This window comes from Emydura macquarii, unplaced genomic scaffold (genome assembly GCF_026122565.2).
Source record: "Emydura macquarii macquarii isolate MOO-44397 ecotype Brisbane River unplaced genomic scaffold, CSIRO-AGI_Emac_v2 contig_2321, whole genome shotgun sequence".
Classification (NCBI taxonomy): Eukaryota; Metazoa; Chordata; order Testudines; family Chelidae; genus Emydura; species Emydura macquarii.
Window position 1 is genome coordinate 1,403,474 of NW_027132458.1, and position 12,197 is coordinate 1,415,670.

General features: G+C 39.9%; 1 protein-coding gene and 1 long non-coding RNA gene across 2 annotated transcripts in view; one reads left to right on the forward strand and one right to left on the reverse strand.

The window, feature by feature from the left end:
• The window catches only part of LOC137161523 (uncharacterized), a 206,995-nt gene that overhangs the window by 125,696 nt on the left and 69,102 nt on the right, over window positions 1-12,197 (reverse strand). The gene's annotated exons all lie outside the window — the stretch shown is intronic.
• The window catches only part of TMC2 (transmembrane channel like 2), a 51,788-nt gene that overhangs the window by 1,095 nt on the left and 38,496 nt on the right, over window positions 1-12,197 (forward strand). The window contains exons 3-7 of the mRNA XM_067560834.1: window positions 2,207-2,543; window positions 5,637-5,792; window positions 8,045-8,135; window positions 9,182-9,263; window positions 9,402-9,508. Coding sequence (XP_067416935.1) covers window positions 2,207-2,543; window positions 5,637-5,792; window positions 8,045-8,135; window positions 9,182-9,263; window positions 9,402-9,508 — 773 coding nt within the window. The remainder of the gene's footprint in view (window positions 1-2,206; window positions 2,544-5,636; window positions 5,793-8,044; window positions 8,136-9,181; window positions 9,264-9,401; window positions 9,509-12,197) is intronic.

A 12,197-nucleotide genomic window follows, 5' to 3' on the forward strand; every position in this document is an offset into this window, starting at 1 on the left:
GATTTAATATAAAAAAATACACTTACAAATATAGTAAATAAAGAGACATTGATAAGGGCTAGGATTGCTGAAGTAGTGGATGGTTTGGGGGGATAGATGGACCCTTTACCTAAACTGGATTTGAACTGTTATCTAAATAGTGACTGAAAATCATCTGACAGCCTCTGTGAAATCAATTGACGGTCTCAGTCTAGTTTTCAGTGGACAAGGGAAACCACTAGAGCTTGTTGAGTTTTTTTCATTAGAAGCAAGAAACCTTTTGTGAAGAGTTTTTGGTAGTTTCAAAATTTCCCAGTTTTTCAGCTAAACAATATATATATATATATATATATATATTATTTCAATAACTTTTTGTTGTTTTTACCCCTTTCTCCCCACTACATATTTTTATTTTTGTTTTTATATATATATCTGCAGCAAAGTAGATGATCTCTAGGGTTTGCTTTGTTTTACCACTTTGTCTTTTTTTCCTCCAACTCTACTCTCCTCTTCCCCTCCGCTCCCCAATTATCCTTTCTGCCACTATAAAACTTTTCAAAAATATTTCCAACTCTAGAAACACTAAAGAAAGGCAGAGTTACAGACTTCATTTTTCCTTTTGCCTTTCTGTAACATTTCCAAAGTTGGAGACATTCTGAAAATCAGTGGCAGAAGGCAAAAATGAAAAGGTGACTAAAGCATTGGAGATTGTTTGCTTTAATACAATCAGTGGCAAAAAGAGGGAAACAAAAAGAGAGAGAAGGAAGAAAATTAATAACATTTTTGGGAAAACGTTGCAATTTTTAAAAAGTACACAATCAAGTGTTCCATTTCAGACCCTGTGAAATGGAAACAACTTTGAAATTGTAATTTTTTTCTTTTTTGTAAAATAATTTTTCGACCTGCTCTAGTATCCATGTCACAACTGTCACAAATTAGTGTCTCTGTTGACAACATGAACGGGAAGCTAAATGTGCATAGAGACTGGTCTACCTCTTCCTCCTTAGATCATTATCCTCCATGTAATAATTACAGCTTATTGAAGGGAGAACAAGCAGTCGCTTCTGCTGCTACTGCCTGTACTGCATGTGTTCTGCACTGACATGAGACTTCAATCTCCAGGGCTAAGAATCGAGCAACATTCATGCATACTAACTTAACATGCTGTTGTCTAAAGAATAGCCAATTGGTTGACCACACTTGAGATTTAATATTAAAAATGTTCTAGACACCAACTAGCCAAGCCAACTCAACGTATTGTTTAGAAACGGAGCAGTACAACACAGAAAGGAAAGAGTTAATATGTTACCAATGCTTCCAGGAAGTGGTTCTCACAGCATGCAGTCCACCTTATACAGAAAGTGTTACTAAATACGCATTCAAAAGCAGCCATATATAATGTGCAGTTGTTTACAAGCTAAAAAGCACTTTATAAGTCACACAAGATAAAATTCACCAATCAGCTTTTTTACCTCACACACCCACTGCTGTAATAGACCCATAACCTCTGGCTGAGTTACTGAAGTCTTCAAATCATGATTTTAAGACTTCAAGTTACAGAGAATTAAACCTGCAAGTTACCCATGCCCTATGCTGCAGAGGAAGGTGAAAACCCCCAGGGTTTCTGCCAAACTGACCCCGAGGAAAATTCCTTCCCAACCCCAAATATGGCGATCAGCTAACCCACCAGACACACTCCTAGAAAAGACCTGGCCAAGACCCACCAGACACACTCCTGGAAAAGAATCTCTGTAGTAACTCAGAGCCCTCCCCATCTGGTGTCACATCACCAGCCATTGAAGATATTTGCTGATAGCAGTGACAGATCAGCTACATTCCATTGTAGGCATCTCATCATACCGTCCTCTCCATAAACTTATCAAGCTCAGGCTTGAAGCCACTTAGGTGTTTTGCCCCCACTGCTCTTCCACTAACAATGAAAGAATAGGGGGTTGGAGACTGGAAGTGATTTCTAGATTTCAGCTCTTAGGATCCTTTGATGGACAAACATGAATGTCATGATCACAATGGGATATTATTTGCACCTGACCAAGGCTGAATCTCAGCCTGTGTCTGATCCAAAATTGTGGAGGTCAATGGGAACTTGTTCATGGAGTCCACTGGGGTTTGGAATAGGCATTCTGTCTATACTTTTTGGATAAAAGGACAAATCTTTATTGCACCAATATAGAACATTTAAAAAAATACTTGTTTTCATCAATTGCAGAGGATGAAGAGCGGGAAAAGGCAACCAGAAAGCAGCACTCAAAGGAAGCCATCAAGTCAATTGGACGTGAAAGGAAAAAGCAAAATAAGGACAGAGAAGAAGCTGACCATGAAGAGAAAGTTGAAGCCTCCAGGCAAAAAAGAGCCACTAAGAAAAAAAGTCATAAAATGAACAACAGTGATGGGGAAAGTGAAGCAGAAGAAACAGCAGGTGGGAAGAAAAAGAAAGATAAAAAGGCTTCTAGCAAAAACCAAAAGGAGGTAGAAAATAAAGAAAAGCAAACAAACAAGAAAGGGAAGGCGCAGGATAAGAAACGGAAAAAGAACACAGCAGAGAGGTACTCTAACAATCTACAGACAGATTTTTATTCAAATGTCAGATTCCTGGTAGTAGTCCTGTGGCATATTGGTGAGGATTACTAAAACATCATATTACAACAAGTTATTACTTTTAACAAAAATTTAACCCTTAGAAACAATATAATTTTTCTGCTTAAAATGGAAGCTAGATTCTTTTCAGGATCATCTTCTACCCCAAATATGATCATAGAATTAAGTATGTAATGGATTCCTAATGTGTAAGTGTTGGAGATAGAAAGAGTCCTTTAAGGAAGATAACTGAAGCCAGAGTAGGACACGTTCCTTTGGCTGGACGCATGAAAATTTGAGATGCTTAGAATGGATCTCTTAGGTTTTCAAGGCTATTCCAGTGTTAATTTTCCTTTGTTCCAATCCTTTTCTTCTTCACCCATACTTTTTATCTGCCCGTGTTGACTGCCTATCATGTTTCTCACAGAGATCATATCTCGTTAACTGTAAGAACCCCACTGGCAGTCAGACATGTCATGTGATACTTCTTAAGAAGGTTGATTCACTTTACAATAATAAGAACAAGAAAAGATCTGCAGACTGAATTCGAGTTATGGTTGACTCCCCAAAATGACAACCCATTCCACTAAGTGTTCATTAGTGTCAGCTCATTTGATGTCAACTCATGTGATGCCAGTGAAACTTAGGTGACTGTAAAACAATTCATTTAACGTCTGATTTTGCAACACTCATTTGTATAGTTCTTAGGCAAGTACAGTCAATAGGACAACTCAACAATCTTTTGAATTGAGTAGAATTGACCTTTTTATAAGTGAAGGTTAAGACAAGATGCACTTGAGGCAGTTGGAAGAGAGGAAGGTGATCAGAAAAAGTCAGCATGGATTCACCAAGAGCAAGTCATGCCTGACCAACCTGATTGCCTTCTATGATGAGATGACTGGCTCTGTAGATATGGGAAAAGGGATGGACTGATACACCTTGACTTTAGCAAAGCTTTTGATACAGTCTCCCACAGTATTCTTATCAGTGAGTTAAAGAAGTATGGGTTGGATGAATGGACTATAAGATGGATAGAAAGCTGGCTAGATCATCGGGCTCAACGGGTAGTGATCAATGGCTCAATGTCTAGTTGGCAGCCGGTAACAAACAGAGTGCCCCAGAAGTCAGTCCTGGGGCCGGTTTTGTTTAACATCTTCATTAATGATCTGGTGGATGGGGTGGATTGCACCCTCAGCAGGTTGCAGATGACACTAAACTGGCGGGGGAGTGGTAGATATGCTGGAAGGCAGGGATAGGATTCAGACTTAGACACATTAGAGTATTGGGCCAAAAGAAATCTGATGAGGATTAGGACAGAAGAATCCCATGCACTGCTACAGACTGGGGACTGACTTGCTAGGCAGCAGTTCTGCAGAAAAGGACCTGGGGATTAGAATGGACAAGAAGCTGGATATGAGTCAACACTGTGCCCTTACTGGGGTTTGGACTAGATGACTTCATGAGGTCCCTCTCAACCCTAATCTTCTATGATTCTAAAATACATACGCCAGATTCTCAGCTGGTGTAAATCAGCATAACTCCACTGAAGTCACTGGAGCTATGCTGATTTACACCAGCCGAGGAGCTGGTCTGGGACAGATTTGGGTCTGATGTTTATATAAATGCACACACTTGTGTCCTTGGTGAAAGTGACCATTTTTATAATTGAAATGTGGCAGGCAACATCTCTCATCTGAGTTATGTGAAATTGGTATTTTGAAACCTGAAGCATTTGCCCAAAATCTTTCTCTCTGTTTTTAGCATCTTAACCAAACTGGATCATCATTTTGATGACCCAATCATTGTGTCAATTTAGTTGATAGTCTCACATTTGAGGCAAAAAGATGCAAGTTCAAGTTTCCTCCCTTGGTTTGGGCTCATCACATGCAGTGTTGACAGTGAAGGACAGCACTGAGATGGGGGAATATCATCTGAATGCTCTCTAGTAGATATCAAGATTGAAGTTAAAGATCTCAGGGCATTTTTCAAAGAGAAAGCAGGAAATAATCAGTGTCCTAGGTAGAGCTGGCTGGAAAACGGTTTTCCCAAAACAGGAAAATTTCAGATTTCAAAAAAATTTCCCATCACAAATTGGGACAAAGTCAAAAATTTTAATGAATCAAAAATCAAAAACAAATTTGGATCAGGTCATTCAAAATGTTTTGTTTTGGTAATTTCAAAATGATTAATTTCAATTTCTATCTTTGTTTTTTAAATGTTGTATGCATTTACTTACCATAAATTAACTTACATTTCAAAATGAAAAGTTGTTTGGAACCAAAAAAATTGAACTCCTTGTTTAGAAAATGTCAAAATGGGACATTTCAGCAATTTTTTTTAAACCGGAAATTTGTCAAAACCAACCCTTTCCTGCAAGTTTTTAATCTGCATTTTCGGGGTATGGCAGGGGAGCAAGAACATAAGACCTGCCATTACCGGGTCAGACCAATGGTCCATCTAGCCTAATATCCTGCCTTCTGACAGTGGCGAATGCCAGGTGCTTCAGAGGGAATGAATAGAACAGGGAATCATCAAGTGATCCATCCCTTCAGCCATTCCCAACCTCTGGCAAACAGCAATCCCTGCCTATCCTGGCTAACAGCCATTGATGGACCTATCCTCCATGAACTTATCTAGTTCTTTTTTGAACCCCATTATAGTGTTGGCCTTCACCACATTCTCTGGCAAAGAGTTCCACAGGTTGACTGTGCATTGTGTGAAGAAATACTTCCTTTTCTTCATTTGAAACCTGCTGCCTATTAAATATACATTTCATCAAACAATTCCCAGCCAGCTCTAGTCCTGGCCGACATTCCCTCCCTTCCCAAATATTGTATGGCACACAAAGTTCTAGGAGTTATTGCACAGAACATAATGGCTGCTCCATTTCTTGTTCAGTTACTGTACACTGCCTATGCCTAACTCATTGATTTGCAAAGTGTTTTAGGATCCCTGAAACATGGAAGGTGCCATATGCAACCATATTTTATTACACCGTGTGATTTTTTTTTTTTTTTTTTTTTTCCTTTTACATTTGTGTCTTTACTCTACTTTTGTCCTAGCTCTTCCTCCTCATCTGCTTCCAACTCATCTGATGAAGAGTCTCTGTCAGAGGAAGAATTGGCAAGACTAATGGAACAGGTAGAGGAAAAGAAAAAACTAATATCCACCATAAGGAACAAACCTTGGCGTATGGTGAAGAAATTAGCATTGCTCAGGTAGCCCAGTGCATTCCCAGCTATTTATAGTTTTCACAATAGGAATCACTGAAGCTAGATTTAATAATGTATGTGTTTAATAGTTATTGACTGCACATAACATTTTAGAATTACATTTTGCTGCTGCTATTGTAATTACAAGAACCCGGTCTTGGAAAAGGAACCAATGGAACTTAGCCAGCATAGTTTGTTTTAAATGTGAAGAGCTTAGAGGCAGGACTCTGTTGTCAGTCTCTGTAACTAGAGAACAGATGATGAGCAAAATCTGTTCAACTGATACCCAGGCTGGGATCATTCTGCCCTTTTATTTAAAGACAACTGAGAGAATGACTTTCAGGCTCCTTGTTAAAGCAAACTCTGTGCCCTTCTTTGCTTATTCATGCCTACCGTTATACAGCAATCAAAGCAGCTTGTCTCCTTGTTACTTTACACTTCCTGAAGCATTACTGCTTGCAGGTGACTTGGAAAAAATACAGTATTGTTTACAGCACAGATAACGTTGCCTGCCATCCCACACTCTATGTGTGAACAATGCAGATGTTTACTGTGAATACAGAGTAAATTGTTCTGGGGATGCAGAGTAGGGAACCAGACTTGTGAGACTGACTGGAGGACCCAAAGCATCACGTCAATGGAGTAATGGCTCATAAGCCACTTGATAATTTGGCTGAGGGAAGGAATGACCCAAAGACCAGCGCTGATGGTGGTAGAGAGGGGTAACTAAACCTAAAGTCCACTTCTAAGGACAGAGAATTTCACTCCTCAAAATAGCCTGGCAAGAAGTGCCATGAACCCGCTGGAGGGCGAAGGGGAGAAATGGGTTCAGTGTCTGGTGTTTGCCTAAAGGCTATTCATAGCTCCAGCCAGTGCCTGTGTTGCTAAAACAGGCAGTGGCTGTGGCATCTCCCCGCATCTGCTCCTTCCTTTCACTCTGAAAAGCCAATCTGACCTGCAGATACCTGGTCCCTCTCACATCAGCATCACGCAGTTTGATTCTCACCCATTAGTTATAGAAGCCTGGTTCTTCCCTTTGCCTCTCCTGACCCGGGTCCTTGAAGGAGGGGGGACTTTATCTCTGTACCTAAATTTCTTCATCTGTAAAAGACTACTAATCATTCTTTATCTCCCAGGTGGGTTGGGAGGCTCAGACTGCTATTATTTGTAAAGACCTTTGAGACCTTCAGAGTGAAAGGCACTACAAAAAGGTGAAAGGTATTACACTATTATATTATAGTGTCCTAGCAGCAGAAACATTGCCTGGGATCATGTTTGACTACACAACTGCCTCTTTTATCTTGTCCCCAAAAGAACTGCCAAGAACAACTGAGAGCATGGAACTAAGGGTGCTAAGGATGCTGCTGCCCCTCATGGCTTGAAGTGGTTTCCATTAGATACAGGGTTTACAGTTTGGTTCAATGGCTCTCAGCACCTCCACTATAAAAATTGTTCCAGCTCCCCTGACTGAGAATGAAGGAGGACTCACATACCCACTCTTTAATTTACTTAATCAAAACTGCTCCATTTCCTTGGCTGTGCAAGAATATTTAATGAATGGGTTGGAGAACATCCTAATAATAAATCCTATTCTCTCCAAGGATCTCAGAGTGCTTTACAATCAATTAATTGACATTTATAAACACAGCTGCTGTGAGCTAGGGAAGTATTAATCCCATTTTACAGATGGGGAAACTAGAGCACAAAGAAAATAAAGTCAACATTTTCAAAGATGAGTACCTGAATACAGATCTGGGGGCCTCATTTTAAGCAACCAAGTTTGGAAGTATATCCACAAGCAACTGGCCCAAGGCCACAAATTAAGCAAATCCTGAAACAGCACCTAGATCTCCTACCTCGCAGGCCTATGTGTTAACTACAACATCATCTTTCCTTCCTTCCTGACAGCTGCACTATTAAGGAAGTGTAGAAGGAAGAACCAGACTTCTCCCATCAATGGGAAAGGAAAACCTAGAATATCAGTGTTGATGGAAAGGGAGCCAGGTGACCTTAGGGCTACATATGATGAAACTCAGAGAGATATTAAATTACTTGTTCCAAAATCATACAGGAAATGTTTGACAGGGCTGGGAATAGAATCCCCATCTCTTGACTCTCACTGTTCTTCCCTTTGCTAACAGCACAATTTACAGAAATTAAAAGCTATTTTACAACATTCTCAGTACCCAGTGCCATCTTGGTGGAGATTCTTTCAGTGTTTTTATATAAACACAATCACTTTTATATTTTTTAATTAGGGAGGCACAAGCTTTCGTAGAGAAGTTTGAAGGAGCCTTGGGAAAGGGAAAGGGAAAAAAATTCTACGCATATAAGATGATGATGGCAAAGGTAAGTACTACAGTAATGGCCAAGAGAAGTTTGTGTGCTTGGTCATTAATACAGTGGGGTTTTTTGCAACAAGCACTAAAGTCACATTGGACAAAGTAGTCACAATTACGGAAGCCAAGACAGCACTCCCCATATGTATTTTAACTCTCTGAATAGCTGCATTGTTTATGGTTCCTACCCAAATTCATGTTTGTGTTGATATGCAGGATATGAGCCAAATTCTGTCCCAATTTCAATGCCATGCAGCCTCCCTAAAGTAAAGGAGGTTGCAGAAGATATAAATTAAGGCAAAATGTGGGTCTGAATGTGTAGTCTCTCACAGGTTAAAGCTACAAGAGTATTTATTGTACTAAGAACTGGAAACACAGCCAAATCCAGGTATAGTACCATTTGCTTCAGTGGAATTACGCCAGTTTTCAAATTGGACCACTGAATGGGAAGACAACCACAGAGAATTGTGGCTTCTCATTGCAAGACTGGAGTCAGTAATTAAGTTATTGCTTTCATGGAGTTTTCACTGATTTTAGACTCTTTTTAAAAAAAATGGATCATGTCCTGTTCCCATTGAAGTCAGTGCGAGTTTAGCCATTGACCTTGGTGAGAAAAGCATCAGGCATGGTATTTGTTTAATAAATCCTTCTTTTAAATAAGAATGGGCCCAAACCAAAGCTTCGCATACAGGTCTGGGTCTGCAGCTTCAATATCTCTCTATCAACGGTTAAATCCTAACACTAACTCTGATCCCCCAGAAGCCTAGCAAAGTTCGGATTCAGGTGTTCAAATTCAGGTCCTGAGTTTGGAAGTGTTTGGATTCAGGGCTTTGATGTGGACTTTTACAGAAGTAAAAAAGGTCAGACCCCAGACCCAGATGGAAAAATCTAGAATTTTGGGTAAGGCTCCCCTCTGGCCTTAAAGTTTTCCACCAATTTTAAATAACTCAGCTAAGCACTAACTTTAGGAATTCCTTAGACAAAGCAGCCCCAGATTCCTCCCCATGACCAGCCTAACCCTATATCTCCATTTGCAACCCTGTTTTCTTGTTTCAGAAATGGGTGAAATTTAAGAGAGACTTTGACAATTTTAAGACACAGTGTATCCCCTGGGAAATGAAGATAAAAGAAGTGGAGAGTAAGTGCAACTTCCACTTAGACTGAGACATGGTTTAAGACATTTTGTTGTACTGTTTGGTATTAATTCAAATAACCTCTTGGTCACTGAGTGTTTTACCCATTCACAGTTCTAACTACTGCCTCTTTTTTTATTTAGGTCACTTCGGTTCCTCAGTAGCTTCTTATTTCATATTTCTGCGATGGATGTATGGAGTAAATCTGGTCCTTTTTGGTTTAATATTTGGACTGGTTATAATTCCAGAGGTAAGAGTTCAGGCCCCAATCCTGCATTCAGGGCCATGCAAATAGTATATCGTCCATAGTAAATGTCAAAATGAAATTGATGGTATGTTATTACTTGTTACTTCTAATTATACTTTATACTCCCACTGTTCTTGTATGTGGTAATGTCACATCCAGTCATGTCATCATCCTTATCTTAACTCTTGATCAATTTCTTATTTCCTCCATCAGTCCCATTTTGACATTCACTCTGAGCAAGATACTGCTCATGCAGGCACAGAGACCTTGGGCTGTCTTATTGATAGAGCTGTGGATAATGTCACTTCATGATGCTCTATCTTCCTGGAAGGGAAGAATAAACTTCTGCTTCACTTAGCCTTAGTTTAAATATGGCAAGAGATACACCTTATGGGCCTATTTGGATTTATAGTAGCAAATTAGTCACAAAAACCAATATTTTCAAAAATAGGAGCTATGTCCCTCAATCTATATTTATCACCTATGGGAGAGATTTTCAAAAGCATCTTAAGAAACTCAAGAACATAAGTCCCACTGAAGTCAATGCCCTGTAATCACTTAAACTGCCGTGATGGGATGCTCCACTCACCGCCAGGATGGTGCCTCCTCCTAGTCATTCTGGGGAATAGCTCATTAAGGCAACACCCCTTCCCACGGTTGCACACCGCTGTCTCTCCACCTTTCTATCTGGGTTCGTGGCCCCCTCTCACTACACAAGCTGCTGCCTCTTTGTGACTTCGCCCTCTGGCCAGGTCACCAAATGGCTTCCCCCTTCCAGGGTTGGAAAGTCTCTTCCCACAAATAAACTCAGGAAATCTTCCTATTCATAGCCTCTTAGTGCCACTCCCTCAGTGGCTGGCAGGGGAACCCGGACCTACCCTCCACTCTGGGGTCTGGCACAGGGACCCTCAAGCCATCAGTGAAGGTCTGTTCCCTTTTAGACCTTACGGTCTTTCCCCGAGCTCTGTCCTATCTTCCTGACTCTCCCATCTGGGTTTGTCAGCCCAAACGCACCTCCCTTCTCCCAGGGAGTGACTGCAGGCTTTCCCAGCAGCCCCCTTTCTGCTGCCAGTTTCCTACCTTTATAGTCCCAACCCAGCTTGTTCCTCCTCAGCTAGGCTTCCTCATTCAGGGGACTGTTTAGGTATCTGATTCCTCTCTGCTGTGGCCTATTGGGTTAATTAGCCCCCTTTTCAGTCTGCATTAACCCTTTCAGGGCAAGTGTGGGGTGAATACCCCCATCACAACTGCTTTTGAAAAATCTCACCCTTAAGCAACTAAATATGAATTTGGAAACCTAATTTTAGGCTCATATTAATGAAAATTTTGGGTAGAGTGAAAACAGAACTCCGGAATTCAAGTATAGGCCATCATATCCATAAGAAATTCAGGATGTATATTCCCAAACGTAATTAAGAAAACCATAGTGATAATACGATACTGTCAAAAATGTCTCTTAACACGGACATTCTTGGAAAAAATCATAAAAGTAATATATTGGTAACATTTAATGACATGATTGCCTATTTGGGAGTTATAAAAAGTAGGTACAAAATACCTGATGTAGTTTAAAGTTCTTACTGGTGTTAATTTGGCATGGCTACTTAGCCAGACTTACCATTTACTAGACAAGTTTTGCATTGTTTCTCAGGTTCTTTCAAATTGAGGGAATGCATAAAATAAAATCTCTAATAATTAATAATTGTTTGTTTCCAAAATACTCGTTTTCCACATCTCCTTGATTCAGCCCAGTTGTTTCTTCAGGAGAAAGGGTTTTCTTGTTTCTCTTTTCTATTGGTCAAGCCTCCTCCAATGACAAAGAAAGATATCATGGAAATTCTTAATTATGACCCTTTTTAAAATAGATTTGTGTATTTAGCTATCTACTACTATGGCTCAGTTTCTGTGCGCCGTCTACAAAGGCTCTGCTATCCATAAGGCTGCCAGCTGGTCTGTCTGATGCAAGTTATTACAAAGGAAAGACAGCGTGTGGTCTCTGATAGCGATTGCACTTTTTTCCTCTCTTTAATTTTGTTGTTCACTTTATCTAAAATAAAAGCCATTCAGATTGAAAGTGTCCTCTGAGTATAGAAAGGCATAACCATTAGAACTGAACAATACAAGTGCATTTTCTTTCTTAAAGAATTGGACATTTCCATATGATGAGGTAGCTGTGTCTGTTTTGTCTACACAGTATGTATATTATTCAGTGCATTAAACTGTTAAAATGTATACTGTAGCTGGGCAATAACCATTTAATTATAAATGGCTTTAAAACTAAATATTCAACCCTTGCAAAATAAATGCATTAGAAGCGATTGATGTGGTCTGTCTGCTCCATGCTGTAAATGTGTTCTAAACTATTTATGAGGCATGTAGACTTTGCTGTGTCCTGGCCGTAGCCTACTTATAAATATTAATTCTTTATGACTCCTTCATAGACAACCCTTAAATTAAAGTGTTACCAATCAATTCTGATAAATCTTGGTCTTGCTGCAAGTCTTGCACTGCACAAAGCTATTGGGAGATGCCATGGAATTATCCCTGTTCTCATGTCACCTGCCTGATGCCACCTGCCCGCCTGACCTCTGCCATTTACAACTGCTTAAAGTTGAGATCATTTCATAACTCAAACACTGTATAAATATAAAGCCTATCTGCAGGCATGAACAAATGCCGCTCAGCTGATCTT